At 35.8% G+C, this 20,658-nt stretch overlaps 1 protein-coding gene across 1 annotated transcript in view; it reads left to right on the top strand.

The window, feature by feature from the left end:
- The window catches only part of LOC142341378 (uncharacterized), a 119,067-nt gene extending 106,282 nt beyond the window's left edge, over positions 1-12,785 (top strand). Inside the window, exons 14-15 of the mRNA XM_075392305.1 lie at positions 10,655-11,998; positions 12,289-12,785. Of these exons, the coding sequence (XP_075248420.1) occupies positions 10,655-11,998; positions 12,289-12,300 (1,356 nt within the window). The 3' untranslated portion in view covers positions 12,301-12,785. The remainder of the gene's footprint in view (positions 1-10,654; positions 11,999-12,288) is intronic.
- The last annotated feature ends 7,873 nt before the right edge of the window (positions 12,786-20,658 follow it).

Raw genomic sequence — 20,658 nt, 5'->3', positions numbered from 1 at the left:
ACAGTTACGTACGTTATACGTGATTTTCAAAAGTACCTCACAGCATGATACCCAAGCTCTTCACGCTAAAGGGATTAGCAAGACAGTGCCTTAACAAATTAGTAAGGTCATTTACCCCCTACCATATTGCACTTTAATAATGTAAATATCCAAAGACGTACCTCACAGCATGATACCCAAGCTGTTCACACTAAAGGGATTAGCAAGATAGTGCCTTAACAACAAATTAGTAAGGTCATTTACCCCCTACCATATTGCACTTTACTAATGTCAAATTCCAAAGACGTACCTCACAGCTTGATACCCAAGCTGTTCACACGAAAGGGATTAGCAGGATAATGTTTTAATATTAAATTAGGTAGGATGACTCCTTTACAGTTACGTACGTTATACGTGATTTTCAAAAGTACCTCACAGCATGATACCCAAGCTGTTCACGCTAAAGTGATTAGCAAGATAGTGCCTTAACAACAAATTAATAAGGTCCTTTACCCCCTACCATATTGCACATTAATAATGTAAATTTCCAAAGATGTACCTCACAGCATGATACTCAAGCTGTTCACGCTAAAGGGATTAGCAAGATAGTGCCTTAAAAACAAATTAGTAAGGTCATTTACCCATTCCCATATTTCACCTTAATATTGTAAATTTCCAGAGACGTACCTCACAACATGACACCCAAGCTGTTCACACGAAAGAAATTAGCATGATAGTGCCTTAACAACAAATCAGTAAGGTCATTGACCTCTACCATATTGCACTTTACTAATGTCAAATTCCAAAGAGGTACCTCACAGCTTGATACCCAAGCTGTTCACACGAAAGGGATTAGCAGGATAATGTTTTAATATTAAATTAGGTAGGATGACTCATTTACAACTACGGTCGTTATACGTGATTTTCAAAAGTACCTCACAGCATGATACCCAAGCTCTTCACGCTAAAGGGATTAGCAAGACAGTGCCTTAACAACAAATTAGTAAGGTCATTTACGCATTCCCATATTGCACTTTAATAATGTAAATTTTCAAAAACGTACCTCAGTATGATAACCAAGCTCTTCACTCAAAGGGGATTAGCTAGGTAATGTTTTAATATTAAAATAGATAGGATGCCTCATAAACACTTATGTACGGCTTAAGTGATTTTCAGAAGTGTACCTCACATTATGATACCCAAGCTGTTCACACTAAAGGGATTAGCAAGATAGTGCCTTAACAACAAATTAGTAAGGTCATTTACCCCCTACCATATTGCACTTTACTAATGTCAAATTCCAAAGACGTACCTCACAGCTTGATACCCAAGCTGTTCACACGAAAGGGATTAGCAGGATAATGTTTTAATATTAAATTAGGTAGGATGACTCCTTTACAGTTACGTACGTTATACGTGATTTTCAAAAGTACCTCACAGCATGATACCCAAGCTGTTCACGCTAAAGTGATTAGCAAGATAGTGCCTTAACAACAAATTAGTAAGGTCATTTACCCCCTACCATATTGCACATTATTAATGTAAATTTCCAAAGATGTACCTCACAGCATGATACTCAAGCTGTTCACGCTAAAGGGATTAGCAAGATAGTGCCTTAACAACAAATTAGTAAGGTCATTTACCCATTCCCATATTTCACCTTAATATTGTAAATTTCCAGAGACGTACCTCACAACATGACACCCAAGCTGTTCACACGAAAGAAATTAGCATGATAGTGCCTTAACAACAAATCAGTAAGGTCATTGACCTCTACCATATTGCACTTTACTAATGTCAAATTCCAAAGAGGTACCTCACAGCTTGATACCCAAGCTGTTCACACGAAAGGGATTAGCAGGATAATGTTTTAATATTAAATTAGGTAGGATGACTCATTTACAACTACGGTCGTTATACGTGATTTTCAAAAGTATCTCACAGCATGATACCCAAGCTCTTCACGCTAAAGGGATTAGCAAGACAGTGCCTTAACAACAAATTAGTAAGGTCATTTACGCATTCCCATATTGCACTTTAATAATGTAAATTTTCAAAAACGTACCTCAGTATGATAACCAAGCTCTTCACTCAAAGGGGATTAGCTAGGTAATGTTTTAATATTAAAATAGATAGGATGCCTCATAAACACTTATGTACGGCTTAAGTGATTTTCAGAAGTGTACCTCACAGCATGATACGCAAGCTGTTCACGCTAAAGTGATTAGCAAGATAGTGCCTTAACAACAAATTAGTAAGGTCATTTACCCCCTACCATATTGCACTTTAATAATGTAAATTTCCAAAGATGTACCTCACAGCATGATACTCAAGCTGTTCACGCTAAAGGGATTAGCAAGATAGTGCCTTAACAACAAATTAGTAAGGTCATTTACCCATTCCCATATTACACTTTAATAATGTAAATTTTCAAAAACGTACCTCACAGTATGATAACCGAGCTGTTCCTTTAAAGGGGATTAGATAGGTAATGTTTTAATATTAAAATAGATAGGATGACTCATTAACACTTATGTACGGCTTACGTGATTTTCAAAAGTACCTCACAGCATGATACGCAAGCTGTTCACGCTAAAGTGATTAGCAAGATAGTGCCTTAACAACAAATTAGTAAGGTCATTTACCCCCTACTATATTGCACTTTAATAATGTAAATTTCCAAAGACGTATCTCATAACATGACACCCAAGCTGTTCACACTAAAGGGATTATCAAGATAGTGCCTTAACAATAAATTATTAAGGTCATTTACCCTCTACCATATTTCAGTTTAATAATGTAAATTTCAAAGACGTACCTTACAGCATGACACCCAAGCTGTTCACACGAAAGGGATTAGCAAGACGGTGCCTTAACAACAAATCAGTAAGGTCATTGACCCCCTACCATATTTCATTTTGCTAATGTCAATTTCCAAAGACGTACCTCACAGCTTGATACCCAAGCTGTTCACACGAAAGGGATTAGCAGGATAATGTTTTAATATTAAATTAGGTAGGATGACTCCTTTAAAGTTACGTACGTTATACGTGATTTTCAAAAGTGTACCTCACAGCATGATACCCAAGCTGTTCACACTAAAGAGATTAGCCAGACAGTGCCTTAACAACAAATTAATAAGGTCACTTACCCACTACCATATTGCACTTTAATAATGTAAATTTCCAAAGATGTACCTCATAGCATGAGACCCACGCCGTTCATACGAGGGGGATTAGCAAGATAGTGCCTTAAAAACAAATTAGTAAGGTCATTTACCCATTCCCATATTGCACTTCAATAATGTAAATTTTCAAAAACGTACCTCACAGTATAACCAAGCTTTTCACTCAAAGGGGATTAGCTAGGTAATGTTTTAGTATTAAAATAGATAGGATGACTCATTTACACTTATGTACGGCTTACGTGATTTTCAAATGTGTACCTCACAGCATGATACCCAAGCTGTTCACACTAAAGGGATTAGCAAGACAGTGCCTTAACAATAAATTAGTAAGGTCATTTACCCTCTACCATTTTTCATTTTAATAATGTAAATTTCAAAGACGTACCTTACAGCATGACACCCAAGCTGTTCACACGAAAGGGATTAGCAAGATAGTGCCTTAACAACAAATTAGTAAGGTCATTTACCCCCTACCATATTTCACTTTAATAATGTAAATTTCCAAAAATGTACCTCACAGCATGATACCCACGCCGTTCACACGAGGCGGATTAGCAAGATAGTGCCTTAACAACAAAATAGTAAGGTCATTTACACATTGCCATATTGCACTTTAATAATGTAAATTTTCAAAAACGTACCTCACAGTATGATACCCAAGCTGTTCACACGAAAGGGATTAGCAAGATAATGTTTTAATATTAAATTAGGTAGGTTGACTCATTTACAGTTACAAACGTTATACGTGATTTTCAAAAGTGTACCTCACAGCATGATACCCAAGCTGTTCACACTAAAGGGATTAGCCAGATAGTGCCTTAACAACAAATTAGTAAGGTCAATTACCCCCTACCATATTTCACTTTACTAATGTAAACATCCAAAGACGTACCTCACAGCATGACACCCAAGCCGTTCACATGAAAGGGATTAGCAAGATAGTGCCTTAACAACAAATAAGTGAGGTCATTCACCCCCTAACAAATTTCACTTTACTAATGTCAATTTCCAAAGACGTACCTCACAACATGACACCCAAGCTGTTCAGACGAATGGGATTAGCAGGATAATGTTTTAATATTAAATTAGGTAGGATGACTCATTTACAGTTACGTACGTTATACGTGATTTTCAGAAATCTACCTTACATCATGATACCCAAGCTGTTCCACGAAAAGGATTATCAAGATAATCCCTCAATAACAAATTAGTTTGGCTTTCTCATTTATTAGCCACTACTCCTATTCATTATTTCAAACAACTTCTAGAAATCAGTTGGTCAAAATTCTAGTTTATCTTTTTTTCAGATAGTCTTTGTTTCTTTCTCCCAGTTTCAAGTTGAATTCTTGCAGTGTTGAAGCGAGTAAGCAAACAAACTTAACTAAAAGAACTCTTCCTGTGTTTCTGTATTTGAAGTGGACCATTTTAGCCGGCCAGAAGCTTCCCCCAATAGTAGATTTTGCAGCACTTCACTTCACCTTTAAATCCAAAAAAGAAACTGGTAAGTTTGCTTTTATTAAAACTTTTTTTAGGTAGGAATCAATACCCCATTATTGGATTCAAAAACAATTAATAATCATGAAGTTCTCACGTGATTAGACAATTAGTCAAAATTTCATAGTCACTATTAATCATAACATCAATATTACATCATGGTGTTCTCATAATTACGCCATAATAACCTCACATTTACGTAATTATGTCGTCAGAATTACGCCATAGTTTCGTCATAATTACGTCATAATAACGTCACAATTACGTCACTCTGTTGTCACAATTACGTCATTATGTCGTCATAATTACGTCATATTTGATAAAGTACATTTAATTTCCGTTTATTTTCATTTTTTCGGATTTACAGAAATGAATGCAGTTGAGTACAATAATCATCTCAACTTCTGACAAAAGTTTTTTTCCATCGAAACTTTCATTTTAACAATTTTTTTACTCCTCCTTTTTCACTTCCAATCTTACATTTTATTTCATTTTCAGCGAAAATGCCAAGAAATTCTAATCCAAAAGAACAGTGTTCTTCATGCAAAAAACTCATTTTGAAATTCAATATGAGCAGGCATCAGAAGCTTCACGCAAAAAGATGTTCACAATGCTCACAGTCATTTTCAGACGAATATAAATTGCAGAAACACATTCCTTCTATACATGCACCGTCTCTGATCATCAAGAAAAAGTTTTCTTGTAGCAGCTGTCCCTTATCCTTCTCTACTTATTATCAACTTCTACATCACAAACGAAACAGTCACCAACGTTCAAATCCTAGCACCTACGATGAAGTTGACTTATCTATCTATGGAGACTCTCCCGCTCTTCATAGTGAACTTCAAACGGTTCAAAACTTTCTGCGAGACTCGGTTCTTGAATTGTCCAGAAAGAAAGTTCACAACTTCAAAATAATGGAAATCAACCATGAAACAGTGATAGAAAAATTGGATTGTGTTTACAACGAGTTAACCAGCTCAGCTAAAATCAATATTTCTATCACTGTTTTATCATTGATTTCCGTTATTTTGAAGTTACGAACTTTTTTTCTGGACAATTCAAGAACCGAGTCTTGCAGAAAGTGGTGAACCGTTTGAAGTTCACTATGAAGAGCGGGAGAGTCTCCATAGATAGATAAGTCAACTTCATCGTAGATGCTAGGATTTGAACGTTGGTGACTGTTTCGTTTGTGATGTAGAAGTTTATAATAAGTAGAGAAGGATAAGGGACAGCTGCTACAAGAAAACTTTTTCTTGATGATCAGAGACGGTGCATGTAGAGAAGCAATGTTTTTTTGCTATTTATCTTTGTCTGGAAATGACTGTGATTATTGTGAACATCTTCTTGCGTGAAGTTTCTGATGCCTGCTCATATTGAATTTCAAAATGAGTTTTTTGCATGAAGAACACTGTTCTTTTGGATTAGAATTTCTTGGCATTTTCGCTGAAAATGAAATAAAATGTAAAATAGGAAGTGAAAAAGGAGGAGTAAAAAAGTTGTTAAAATGAAAGTTGCGATGGAATAAAACTTTTGTCGGAAGTTGAAACGATTATTGTACTCAACTGCATTCATTTCTGTAAATCCGAAAAAATGAAAATAAACGGAAATGAAATGTACTTTACCAAATATTACGTAATTATGACGATATAATGACGTAATTGTAACGAAAGTTTGACGTAGTTGTGACGTTATTATGACGTAATTATGACAACATAATGACGTAATTGTGACGACAGAATGACGTAATTGTGACCTTATTATCACGTAGTTATGACGACACTATGACGTAATTCTGACGACAAAATTACGTAAATGTGAGGTTATTATGGCGTAATTATGACAACACTATGACGTAATTGTGACGTGCTGTGATGTAATTGTGATGTTATGATTAATAATGACTATGAAATTTTGACTAATTGTCTAATCACGTGAGAATTTTATGATTATTAATTGTTTTTTAATTCAATAATGGGTTATTTATTCCTACCTCAAAAACAAGTTTTATTGAAAGCAAACATACCAGTTTCTTTTTTTGATTTAATGGTGACGCCGGCTAAAATGGTCCAGTTCAAATACAGAAACAAAGGAAGATTTCTATTAGTTAAGTTTGTTAGCTTACCCGCTTCAACACTGCAAGAATTCAACTTGAAACTGGGAGAAAGAAACAAAGACTATCTGAAAAAAAGATAAACTAGAATTTTGACCAACTGATTTCTAGAAGTTGTTTGAAATAATGAATAGGAGTAGTGGCTAATAAATGAGAAAGCCAAACTAATTTGTTATTGAGGGATTATCTTGATAATCCTTTTCGTGTGAACAGCGTGGGTATCATGCTGTGAGGTAGATTTCTGAAAATCACGTATAACGTACGTAACTGTAAATGAGTCATCCTACCTAATTTAATATTAAAACATTATCCTGCTAATCCCATTCGTCTGAACAGCTTGGGTATCAAGCTGTGAGGTACGTCTTTGGAAATTGACATTAGTAAAGTGTAATATGGTAGAGGTCAATGACCTAACTGATTTGTTGTTAAGGCACTATCATGCTAATTTCTTTCGTGTGAACAGCTTGGGTGTCATGCTGTGAGGTACGTCTTTGGATATTTACATTAGTAAAGTGAAATATGGTAGGGGGTAAATGACCTCAGTAATTTGTTGTTAAGGCACTATCTTGCTAATCCCTTTAGTTTGAAGAGCTTGGGTATCAAGCTGTGAGGTAGATTTTTGAAAATCACGTATAACGTACGTAACTGTAAATGAGTCATCCTACCTAATTTGATATTAAAACATTATCCTGCTAATCCCATTCGTATCAACAACTTGGGTATTAAGCTGTGAGGTACGTCTTTGGAAATTGACATTAGTAAAGTGTAATATGATAGGGGGTGAATGACCTTACTGATTTGTTGTTAAGGCACTATCTTGCTAATCCCTTTCATGTGAACGGCTTGGGTGTCATGCTGTGAGGTACGTCTTTGGATGTTTACATTAGTAAAGTGAAATATGGTAGGGGGTAAATGACCTCAGTAATTTGTTGTTAAGGCACTATCTTGCTAATCCCTTTAGTTTGAACAGCTTGGGTATCAAGCTGTGAGGTATGTCTTTGGAAATTGACATTAGTAAAGTGAAATATGGTAGGGGGTAAATGACCTTACTAATTTGTTTTAAGGCACTATCTTGCTAATCCCTTTAGTGTGAACAGCTTGGGTATCATGCTGTGAGGTACGTCTTTGGAAATTTACATTAGTAAAGTGAAATTTGGTAGGGGGTAAATGACCTTACTAATTTGTTGTTAAGGCACTATCTTGCTAATCCCTTTAGTGTGAACAGCATGGGTATCAAGCTGTGAGGTATGTCTTTGGAAATTGACATTAGTAAAGTGTAATATGGTAGAGGTCAATGACCTTACTGATTTGTTGTTAAGGCACTATCATGCTAATTTCTTTCGTGTGAACAGCTTGGGTGTCATGCTGTGAGGTACGTCTTTGGATATTTACATTAGTAAAGTGAAATATGGTAGGGGGTAAATGACCTCAGTAATTTGTTGATAAGGCACTATCTTGCTAATCCCTTTAGTTTGAACAGCTTGGGTATCAAGCTGTGAGGTATGTCTTTGGAAATTGACATTAGTAAAGTGAAAAATGGTAGGGGGTAAATGACTTTACTATTTTGTTGTTAAGGCACTATCTTGCTAATCCCTTTAGTGTGAACAGCTTGGGTATCATGCTGTGAGGTACGTCTTTGGAAATTTACATTAGTAAAGTGAAATTTGTTAGGGGGTGAATGACCTCACTTATTTGTTGTTAAGGCACTATCTTGCTAATCCCTTTCATGTGAACGGCTTGGGTGTCATGCTGTGAGGTACGTCTTTGGATGTTTACATTAGTAAAGTGAAATATGGTAGGGGGTAAATGACCTCAGTAATTTGTTGTTAAGGCACTATCTTGCTAATCCCTTTAGTTTGAACAGCTTGGGTATCAAGCTGTGAGGTATGTCTTTGGAAATTGACATTAGTAAAGTGAAATATGGTAGGGGGTAAATGACCTTACTAATTTGTTGTTAAGGCACTATCTTGCTAATCCCTTTAGTGTGAACAGCTTGGGTATCATGCTGTGAGGTACGTCTTTGGAAATTTACATTAGTAAAGTGAAATATGTTAGGTGGTAAATGACCTCACTAATTTGTTGTTAAGGCACTATCTTGCTAATCCCTTTAGTGTAAACGGCTTGGGTATCAAGCTGTGAGGTATGTCTTTGGAAATTGACATTAGTAAAGTTAAATATGGTAGGGGGTAAATGACCTTACTAATTTGTTGTTAAGACACTATCTTGCTAATCCCTTTAGTGTGAACAGCTTGGGTATCATGCTGTGAGGTACGTCTTTGGATGTTTACATTAGTAAAGTGAAATATGGTAGGGGGTAAATGACCTTACTAATTTGTTGTTAAGGCACTATCTTGCTAATCCCTTTAGTGTGAACAGCTTGGGTATCATGCTGTTAGGTACGTCTTTGGAAATTTACATTAGTAAAGTGAAATATGTTAGGTGGTAAATGACCTCACTAATTTGTTGTTAAGGCACTATTTTGCTCATCCCTTTAGTGTAAACAGCTTGGGTATCAAGCTGTGAGGTATGTCTTTGGAAATTGACATTAGTAAAGTTAAATATGGTAGGGGGTAAATGGCCTTACTAATTTGTTGTTAAGGCACTATCTTTCTAATCTCCTTAGTGTGAACAGCTTGGGTATCATGCTGTGAGGTACACTTTTGAAAATCACGTAAGCCGTACATAAGTGTAAATGAGTCATCTTATTTATTTTAATATTAAAACATTACCTAGCTAATCCCCTTTGAGTGAAGAGCTTGGTTATCATACTGAGGTACGTTTTTGAAAATTTACATTATTAAAGTGCAATATGGGAATGGGTAAATGACCTTACTAATTTGTTGTTAAGGCACTGTCTTGCTAATCCCTTTAGCGTGAAGAGCTTGGGTATCATGCTGTGAGGTACTTTTGAAAATCACGTATAACGTACGTAACTGTAAATGAGTCATCCTACCTAATTTAATATTAAAACAGTACCTAGCTAATCCCCTTTGAGTGAAGAGCTTGGTTATCATACTGAGGTACGTTTTTGAAAATTTACATTATTAAAGTGCAATATGGGAATGGGTAAATGGCCTTACTAATTTGTTGTTAAGGCACTATCTTGCTAATCCCTTCAGTGTGAACAGCTTGGGTATCATGCTGTGAGGTACACTTTTGAAAATCACGTCAGCCGTACATAAGTGTAAATGAGTCATCCTATCTATTTTAATATTAAAACATTGCCCAGCTAATCCCCTTTGAGTGAACAGCTTGGTTATCATGCTGTGAGGTACGTTTTTGAAAATTTACATTATTAAAGTGCAATTTTGGAATGGTAAATGACCTTACTAATTTAATATTAAGGGATTATCTTGCTAATCCCCCTCGTGTGAACAGCGTGGGTATCATGCTGTGAGGTACATCAGTGGATTTTGGGGGATTATGGGCTATACCTAATGTTAATACATAGGTACATCCTTTTACCCCCTCCCTTGTCTTGCTCACGATATACTACTCCGGTTGTCCCAGTAATTTCCTCAGTTATATTCTGGTTGTCCTGGTAATTTCCTACTAATTACCACGTAAATCACGGTAAGTTCCCAAAAAAACGGCCGCTTTTCCTGGTAACTTCCCGAAAGCCTCCCGGAAATCCTGGTAATTATGTCTAGGAATTGCCAATAATTACCATTTCTCAAGTTTTCTGGCGGGAGTCCCGGTAGTCTTCCCATCGGAAAACAGAGGAAACAGGGAAATCATATTATAAATGCCATTTTATGAATAATGCTATAGATGAGAATAAAAACTAATAGCAATGTGCTAGCTCAGATCATGTATAAATGGGGATGCAAATGGGCGAGAGGCAATATTTATATCATCTGCAATTTTGAATTTTTTTGTAGCTGGAACGTGGTCAAGATGACGACAGTGTTTTCGAGGAGTCCCTGTCAAGTCTCAGGAGTCCACCCGATGTCGAACTAGGGTCCCATTTTACCCAATCAAATATCCCAGCCTACTCTCGATCAAATTCAGCTTTAGCCGCTACCTTCTCACATGCCATGAACAATCTAAGTTCGGCATCCCCCCTTTTAATGGAAACATCATCTGCCCAGCTTAGAAGGAAAAACAGACCGCCGAAGACTTTCCGAGGGGACCTCTCACATCAAAGCCGGGCATCCGAGTATCATTCGGCGTCTGCCCAAAACACCCCCACATGGTTTGATTCCTCGAGAAGCCCAAACATTATGATCACAAGTCATACCCGAAGCAGCTCTCAAAAACCCACAGGCCGGGTTTTCATAGGTCAACCGGGTAACATGGTTAACCATCCTAGTCTTCGAACTGATCGATTGCAAACTGACCCGAACTTGCTGACATCAAACACAATGGGAGCTGAAACCGAGTTGGGGACATTGTCCCTTAGTGGTGCCCAGAATGTTAGCATGTTTCAGAGCAGTGCAGCTCAAGAACGACATCTAAGCATGAACCCTCAGACGTTGCCAACTTACACCGCTGGATCTGTCAAGTTTGCTAACCGCACTCCAGAAATGACCAGACGAAAATTCCACTCGAGCAGCGCCAGCGTTTCGCCTACTCATACCAGAAATTTGAGCAACGCCCCAATTACTAGACCTGTAGTTTACTCTCAAAATAATGCAACACATTTGGTGCCAAACATTTTGAATGCTCCTCCGAATCTGAGACCCCTGCAGAACTTCGCCCCCCAGTTAGCCCAACCGGTTCTATCACCGCAGCCTGAAAATATTATTCAACAACCTCATCATCCGTTACTTGCGCCAAATCCGGTCAGACCTCTTACTCCAAACAATTTTTCATCTCCTGCTAAACCAAATTTGTATCCAGGTCAACAATTACCTTTCAACCAATTTGCACCTCCAAACCAAAATCCGTCAGCGGCTAACCAAAGGTTGCCGTTTTTTGCAAGTCAGCCCGGTACCTCGATACAAAGTTCAAGGTTCCCTGTGACTCCTGGAGCCGTTCCTGGAAGTCAAAGCTTTGCGAACCAGTCTCGACAGAGTGTCGTGAATCCAAACCAAATTTTTTACAACCAGCAACCACAACAAATATCATCGTTCGGAAATCCTGCAGTCCAACAGCAAACTTCTAGAATTGGAAATGTTCCTGTTGGAGGAAAAATTTCAGGATTGTTGATTCCGGTGTCTAATTTTCAGTCAAGAATTGAGTTCAAAGATGTCCATCCATCGACCGGATATCCAACGGCGTCGGTAAGTATGTGGCAGTTTACAGATGTGCGTGATCAAAAGAATGTTACACACCTGGTCGTAACGACGCTTTTATGTTACACACCTGGTCGTAATGGGGGGCACAAAAGGACATAATATAACTTAACAAATGTTGGTAAGATCTTGGAAGCGTTCTTGCCAATAAAATGTCAAGATTTGTACGAACTTTCATGATTTCTGTTCATTAATGACTGCGAAAGTAAAATTTGTAATAACTGACAGTGCAGATAAAATAATCTTTATAACTAACAAACTGCTCAATTTTGTTTCAGAAAAAGTATTGAAAAAATTTCGTGCAGTTTCCAAGTGATATGCGGTGCAAACGAGCTGGAAATGTACCCATTTGAAGATGTGATCTTTGATCCGACATCAAACACATCTGAAGATCCGATGACTTCCCAATAATCTTTCCATCAAATTTTATCACATCAGATGTCGACTCCGTCTCGTGCTATGGATATTACATATGATCAGTCTACATTCCATCAAAATTCAAATTTCGAAAAAACTTCAAAACTTTTAAGGTTATCCAGACAAATTTTCAACACTTGCAACCGAATAAAAATTTCTATCGATGACTTTGTTCTTAACCAAAGTCGGCAAGTCGGGTAGGTTTGGGCTTTGGCCAGACTGAAGTTGCTTGTTATTGGTGCTACAGCAAAGATAACCAGCGAAATTAACTTTCCATTATCGTTTGCATGTACTCTTTGCAAATAAATTTATGTATCAGATTATAAGGCAACTATTTGTGCAATTTAAAATGCTAATAGTCAGTTTTTTCTACCCCATAACGCAATTTTTGTTCGCCTCACTTCACATCGGTCCAACCGTAACCAAACGCGCTCGACCCTCACCCGTGCTCCCCACCACCACCATGCTCACCCCACACGCCTTTAATTATGCTAAAACTGGCCTCCCTAAAGTTCCGACGTTAGTCGGTTTTGTTTTTTTTAATAGCCTCACAGCGATAGCTGGGGCTATTAGTGGCCTTCTCTTGGTTTTTTACAATTCATAGAACTTGAATTGTATCGGGGCGCTGTCTTTTACGACTCGAAGAGGAGTATTGGATAAGTCCTTTTTTTAATCAATTTTATTGGAGTGATTTTGAAGCGGGAAATGAAATGCGTGAAAAAATTTGGAGTGATTTTGGTGCTGAATAAAAGTGAAGAGCGGAGCGAAAAGAGAGTGGTTTTTGTTCACACCGCTGTTTTTGAGAGAGCGAGAAATTGATGTGTGAAAAAATTTTCTCTTTCAAAAGCAGTTTTTTTTTGCAACTTTCGATATTTATGAGGTTTGGTTATGATATTTTATTAGTTTTAGACTTGTTTTGATAGGAATTGAAGGTTTCAAGTAGTTAATTTGAGTTTAATGCTAACTTGGATGTTTTTTGTTTTAATGCTTTACGTGGGATTTGAATAGAAGCTTGTTACTTAAAGAGTATTCAGATACCAATTGGCTAAGGATTTCTTGGTATAAATCATTCTTCTCCTAGGAAAATTGACAGAAAAATTGAGAAATTTTAAACCATTTTTCTTGTTTTTTGCAGTTTTCCTCTTTTTAACCTTAGACAAGTTTCTTAGCCTATTATGACTTGCCCATTGTTTTGCGAGCTTTTCATTGCTCTAATTGCAAAGGAACTTTATTCGGCTTTATGTTTCCTTGTACTATTAAAAAATTCATTAAATTTTTCTAGCTTTTTTTCCAATTTGTTTTTGGCAGCAAAAACTTATACAGATTTTAATCAAAATATAGCATTTCAGCGTTCAATGAAAAGACAAATTTTTTCGGTCTGTCTTTTTTACTGTTTTTTTTTCAGACTGCAGATCTACAAAGCTATTGCGGCTATTTTCTGGCAATCTGCCAGCTCTGTTCATCGAATGTTTCAAGATGGTTTTTTCCTCAGCTCTTGGGTTTTCATCCTTGCATGGAGAATTTTGCCATCTCAAATCATTTCGAGTCTGATTGACACAAAGAAATTGATGACTGGATTAAAGGGTAATCTATTTTTGAAAAAAGCCTGACAACTTGCAGAAAAATTAGTAGTCATTGAATTAAAAAGGCAAACCAAAAACCTTTCCGGCAAATCATTTACGCTCTGCTAAAAACCATTTTACTTGTTTCGAGAAAAATTTTAATCCAATTTTATGCATTTTTAAATTAATACCTTACACTTTGAGGTTACAGTGATTGTTCAAGTCTTTCAGCCGTTTTGTAGGCTAATTAGATGTTAAACAAAACGGGATTAGGCGCGGGAAGAGAAGTATTGGAATTACCCATGACGTTGAGATTCCATCAATTGGTTTGTATTGATGCTCTGCTTTTTACTACTAGAAGAGGCGATATAGTGAGCTATGTTTTTTCTAAATCGGTGACGTTTTTTTCCAAGATCCAAAATCAAATGCTGCACGTGACAAATCTTTAGGTCATTCTTTTGAACAGCGGTCGAAGGCAAAGCGAAAGTGAGAGTGGTCTTTGTTCATGCAGTTTTCTAAGAGAAAGCGAGAAAAGTAGGTGTAAAACTTTTGACCGCATGCGGTGTTTTCCTAGCTGTTTTTTAGTTTTAACTTATTTATTAACTGATTTTTTTTCTAAAAGTGTTCTCAATTTTTTTGGCTAGTGATAGTTTGTTTGGAAGCAATTTTGACAGTCTGAAACAAATATTATACTTTTGGATAAAATTTTGCGATATGTTTTCATATTGAATGCGTTTCTGAACCGTTTTTGCTGTCTTTTTCAGTTTTTTTATAGAAGTTGTGGTTTTTCTATAAAAGAGTTTAGTTGTTTTAGTGTGTTTCGTGATGTATTGATTTAATTGATAATTATTTCGAGTTTTTTGTTAGGAAGAATGTGAAGGAAATTTTTAAAAATTATTCATTTGCGTCTTTTTTGAGAATTGTTAGTTGTTTCTTCTGATTTTGACCTTGGAATGTTTTTTTTTATTTTCAAACGTTAAGCAGGACTTTGTTAATAGGTATTTTTGATCCCATAATTTTTAATCTTTTATTTTTTCATCATATATTAGCAGCATTGGCTATTTTCATTGTTCAAAATGAGAACTCTAGATGAGTAGCGGAACTTATGGTTTTTGGAGTTATTCCAAGATCCCAGGCGAGCATTAAGCATTAGAGGCCCATAGCTAGTTTTATAACTTTTTTAAGTGCATTGATCGCTGAAGATGCTGTGAAAACCTAAAATCAAGGTTAATAGCTTGTTTTGAGAAAATTAAGCCAAAAATTGTGATATTTTCAGTTTTTTGGTCATTTATCCGATTTTTTGTTTGATTAGGCTCTAATTGTTTTTCAGTGTTGATAAAAGTCTTTTGCAAGACGTAATGTCTTTTTATGTCGAATGTTTGCGAAATATGGCTGGGTAATGGAGCCAAGTTAAACACGTAAAATGATGCTTTTTTCACAATTTTTCCCATTTTTTTCACTGAATGATTTTCAGAGCGAAAAAAAATATGTTTTGAAGATTTTCAAGTCACGAATTTAGGAATTTTTCTTTAAAAATTAAATTTTCATTGCATTTATCTCTTTGTTGCCTGTCATTTTCATTGAGCAGTAAAAATTTTTCATTGAGCAGTAAAAATTGTCATGAGCAGTAAAATTTCTCTAGGGCTTGAAAGTAGGTTACTGCTGAGTTTCTATAGGCAGCGGAATGCTTTTAAGACAGTTAAATTAACGAAAACTTGCAACTTTTGAAAATAATTTTAATTTTTTACTCGTATTTTCGAAAATTCTGATAATTTACTGACTTTTTCTATCTATAGAGGCCCAATGAACCGTTGAAGGGCTTAAAACCAGGTTAATGTTTGTTTTTAAACGCCATCGAAATGGTTTTCAAGGTAATAATTTTGAGATCTTAAGCACTTTTGATTAAGTTGGCATTTTTAGTTTTTGAAAAATCTTTGTCAGTGTTTCGCGGCTTTCGACCTGTTGGGGCCCTAGAAGCCTTTTGAAAGCTTATAAATGAGCTAATGCTTAAATTTTAGTGGCATTGATTTGGTTTTGAGTGCAAAAGCGTCAAGAACTTGAGCAATTTTTCTTTTCGTTTCGCTATTTTCACCTTTTTAACTTTAAAGTTCTTGCTATTGTTGGTCGCTTATAAGGACAACCTTTATTTCTGCTTTCCTGGAAGATTTTATCTGTAGAATTTATCAAAAATAAACGTTTTCGAAGCCTAAGATACGCATCAATTTCATTTTTTACTAAGTTTTTGGATCGTTTTATGTCTTTTGTATTTTTCTGTGTTCAAGGCGTCAATGAAACCTTCTGAGAGCTGGGTGCTGCATTTTCTGCTTGATTCTTGACTTCTTTCTCTTTGAACGTTTATCTATGCTTTTGAATATCTGCTACTGTTTTCGAACATTGGAGTTAAACAGTAACAGTGGTTGTAATGTATAGCAGTCAGGAACTGCTGGTAATATTGAAGGAGAAAAGGTAATTTCAAGAATTTTTGATTCCAATAAAGTCCTCTCTACCTATCTGTCTAAAACTACAAGACAACCTCTTAACTATTGAAAGCTCTATAACTGTCCCCACCAACTAACCCCACATACCTGGGGCACCTGTATACCCTTGCCTACGCCACCACCTACATCACCCCAACCTTCTCCCCACCGCACATACCTAAACGCCATTAATCTACCCCTAACTACATACTTGTGCGTCCATCCACCTACATACGTCTTGTCTTCCATTAACGACACATCCAAATTCCGAACTAAAAACTGTTTGCTTCAAACTTTATTTTGCTTTGTCTTTGTTTTTTGTTTCGTTATCTCTGAAGTAGGTAGGGTGATTTAATAATTTTTATAGCATGACTCTGGTATTCCATCAGCTGTTTTTCATGCAAACTTATCGCTTGGCTGTTTTGACTTTTCAAATAACGTTTACGCCCATGACTTTTTGTGTGATCTAAGTTTCTATCTCACAACTTTGCGAAAAGTAAATTTCTGTTTTCATCTGTTTTCTTGAATCAACGATTCCAGTGCCTTTCGGTTCGTTTTAGCCCACTTTGTCTTACGGTAATGGTCTTGCAGTAGAATTTATTTAAAAAAAATTTATCAGACTTTATCTGATAATTTTTTTAACCAAATTTTCAAATGTTTTTGCTTTGTTTGTTACTGGCAATAAAATTGACCATTTTTTCATTTAGACCTTAAAAAGTGGGCATGGCATCCAATTTTTAACATTAAGTACCCCCCACAATAGAACTTTTTCGGGCAAACGACACTATGATTGATAAGGTACTCCATGAAAAGATGGTTATAAGCTTGCATGCTCGCCTTGCTCGTTCAGAATTATACAGATGGAGAACCCAAAATTTTCTGCTTCTGGACTTATCATGAACGAGATATAGCATCACCATAATTGAGCATATTCTGGTTGCGCCTCATCACAATTAATTTTGAATGGTATTAACGAATGAATGATATTGATTTAACTGAAAGAATGACAAAAGTTACTTTTTAATAGGGTTTCAAAAGAGCAGTTCTGCCCTTTGAGAATTAATTTTTGTATTACTTGATAAACGCAAATTAGAAGTAGCATATTGAGTTTGCGAAACTTTACAAAACAAATCCTATTTAGTCTCAGAATTCACAATGTGACACAATATTGGCGATATAAAAAGTCATACCGTTTGGCTTTAAGTCAAGATGGGTTAAATATCATTCATATTAAGTGTAAAAGCAGAGTGTTCAAGAAAAAAATAAATTCGTTCTTTTTTCAACTCTCTATAATTTACAACTATTTTCAGTTATTTTTTTTAGATCAATCATTTTTTTCTTTTAAAATAATCAATACGGTCCTCTTTTTGTGTGCTAGTGACATCTTTTCCTCAGTTCTAGCCAACACCGATGGCAGAAAATTCTCCTTTAATAATTTCGTTTCTTCTTATAGATGATTTTTTGACATCATTCATTAGATATTAAAATATTGAAACTATTTTTGAGTTCGTAAACGGTAACTACAGATTACTCATCGTAAACGGAATTTTTGTACAGAAAACTTTTGAAAGAAATTACACTTATAATGAGTTTCTGTAAAAAAAGTATCCGTTTCAATGTTGCTTTTCTTGAGGTAGGCAGATAAACATTAGTTTATATGATATTTTTGTTATGCAACAAAATCATTGGTTTTCTGGGACGGTGTTTTCGAATTCGAGGCATAATTCTACAAAATCTAGATAACTTGCGGCAACCCTAGTCTACACCTCGACCTATGAAAAAACCATGGTTGACAAAAAGGGTACATAATAAAACGCTGTACCCATAGGAGCCATGAAAGGGGTTTTTGCTAGATTTTATTAATCAACTGAACATTTGCTTGCCCAAAAAATTACGCTGGAGTTTTAAACAGGAGTTTGAATAACCAGAATTGGGCGCTTGTCTGTTCCTCGAACGAAATTATTGAAGATTAAAAATACAATCGGGCAAAAGTCGAATTATAAAACAAGAAAATATCTTTTCAATAGGGGTCTTTTTTGTCGAATCAGGGGTAAAAAAAATCGAGACAGAAATGCAGACGGCTGAAATTATCTTTGCGCGACGCCACGAAAAAAAAACTTTTTTGACTTATGATTTGATTTTTGCTCAGCGGATTTTTTACTCCTCACTATGTCCGCTCGAGCAAAGCTCCAGCTCAAGCAAATGTCCAAAGGGACAAACATTATTTCTGTCTGCATTTTTGCCTCTAAACATTTACATGCACTTTTATTGCTCTTTATTGCATATAAAGTAGTCAGCGTGTATGCTCCTTCATTTTTATTCAAACTACCGGCTAATCTGTCAAAAATCTATAACTGTTTTTCTTAAAAAACGATAGATTTTAATTTTGGAAAGGAAAACAACTGAATTACGCCGCATTTCAATCATGGCTAATAGGGAGAAGATCATTACAATTAAGGTACTTAGTTTCATTGAAACAATTAAATTGGCGATAAATTCCAGCTGCTATATCCACTTTTTCTTAAAATTTTTTAGTAAATGTAAAAATTTTGAAGAACTTTGGCAATATTCCAAAGTTCTTAAAAGTTAGACTGTAGTGGTACCTCGTTGCTGTTTCAGTATGTGCAGCAGCTAACGAAAACGTTTTTTCCAGTTTTGCAAAAGAAAGCAGACTTACAAAAATATTTTTGCGCGATCGATGAAAAGACTATGCTTGAACCTAAAAGCCTATGAAAAGACCATGCTGAACCCAAAAAGACCTATGAAAAGACTTTTGCTCGACCTATGCAAAGACCATGCTCGACCATAAATTTCTATGAAAGGACTTTTGCTGGACCTTAACTAAGAAGCTCGACTATGTAATTTTGGTCATTATTGACCCCCCCTCTCCCTATTAGACTATTTGGATCTTTTCACAAGTCCATTTGGGTCTTTTCACATGTCTAGCAAATCATTATGGGCACTTCTAGGAGTGTACTGGGAACACTTCTACAATGGTTTTGAAAATTTATTTCGCATTAATAATTACGCCTAAAAAGAAAACATTTAATTCCTCGTTGAGTTCATTATTTCCCTACTAAACGGGGACCGCAACGTGGGTACTAAGTGACGTCAGTATTTTGTGAGAGCAAGTTAACAGTAAGATACAATTTTGAATTGAAAACTAAAAAAGCAAGCTTGGAAATGTTGAAAAAGAAATATGTATAGTTTCATGATTGAAATTTGATAGAATATATGTAGCACCAGATGGCTAAATGGACAACATATTGTTTGAAATTATAATTTAATTATTTCTTTATTGGATTTTTTCCGAATGTGTCCCTCATGCACACCCCAATTATAGAGCACGTGCCCATTACATAAAAAAATCATTGTGATAATATACGGCGGGGGGGGGGGGGGGGGGGGGGAGGTTGGGGGATGCGTGGCACAAACGGAAAAGACTCCTTGTATTCATTTTCCATTTCATGAACATCGTATACCACAGCAGCGTGTTCACAAAACGCATTTATCGTCACAAATTTGTATTTTTATTAGAAATTATCGCAGAACTTTAAAATTGATCGTACTAAATATTTCACCCCCCTCCCCGCAATTAATTCACTTCTTAACATTAACCCAATATCATTGGTGCAATTGACATTCAAATTTGGGTATTCGTGGCGATTGGGGTAAGGGTTTTGGGGTGAAAAACTTGCTGTGTTAAATGAATCGGGTTGAAAAAATAGAACCTTAATTATTATAATTCGCGATTTGATTAAATGAAAATAGATGGTTTTCGCTGAAAAGTTTAATTTTATTAGCGTAGTATAACGTATCAATAACGAATGATAAGGTGTTGATAAACTTTATCTTTATATCTTGAATCAGAAGCTTTATTGATTTTGATAAAGTTCAAGTTTAGATTTTAATTATATGCAGTGATTATTGAACTTTAGTTGTTTTTGCTGTACACAAATAAGCAGTAAAGCGATGAAGTTTATAGTTTGCACTTTCAATGAAGAATATCAGTTGTTTTTCAAATTTGGTCGAACAGAATGAGTGGTAATAAGGACAGAAGTATACAAAGAGAGCCTATTTCGAGTTATTTTAAGGAAATTATAACAAAATATTGTGTCTTTCCCATTACCCCCCCCCCCGACACTGAAATAGAAAATATATGGCCTCCTATTATTACATTTACGGTAATGGA

Source organism: Convolutriloba macropyga, chromosome 6, assembly GCF_964194025.1.
Source record: "Convolutriloba macropyga chromosome 6, txConMacr16.3, whole genome shotgun sequence".
NCBI classification, from domain to species: domain Eukaryota; kingdom Metazoa; phylum Xenacoelomorpha; order Acoela; family Convolutidae; genus Convolutriloba; species Convolutriloba macropyga.
This window is presented reverse-complemented; position numbering and strand designations above follow the sequence as displayed.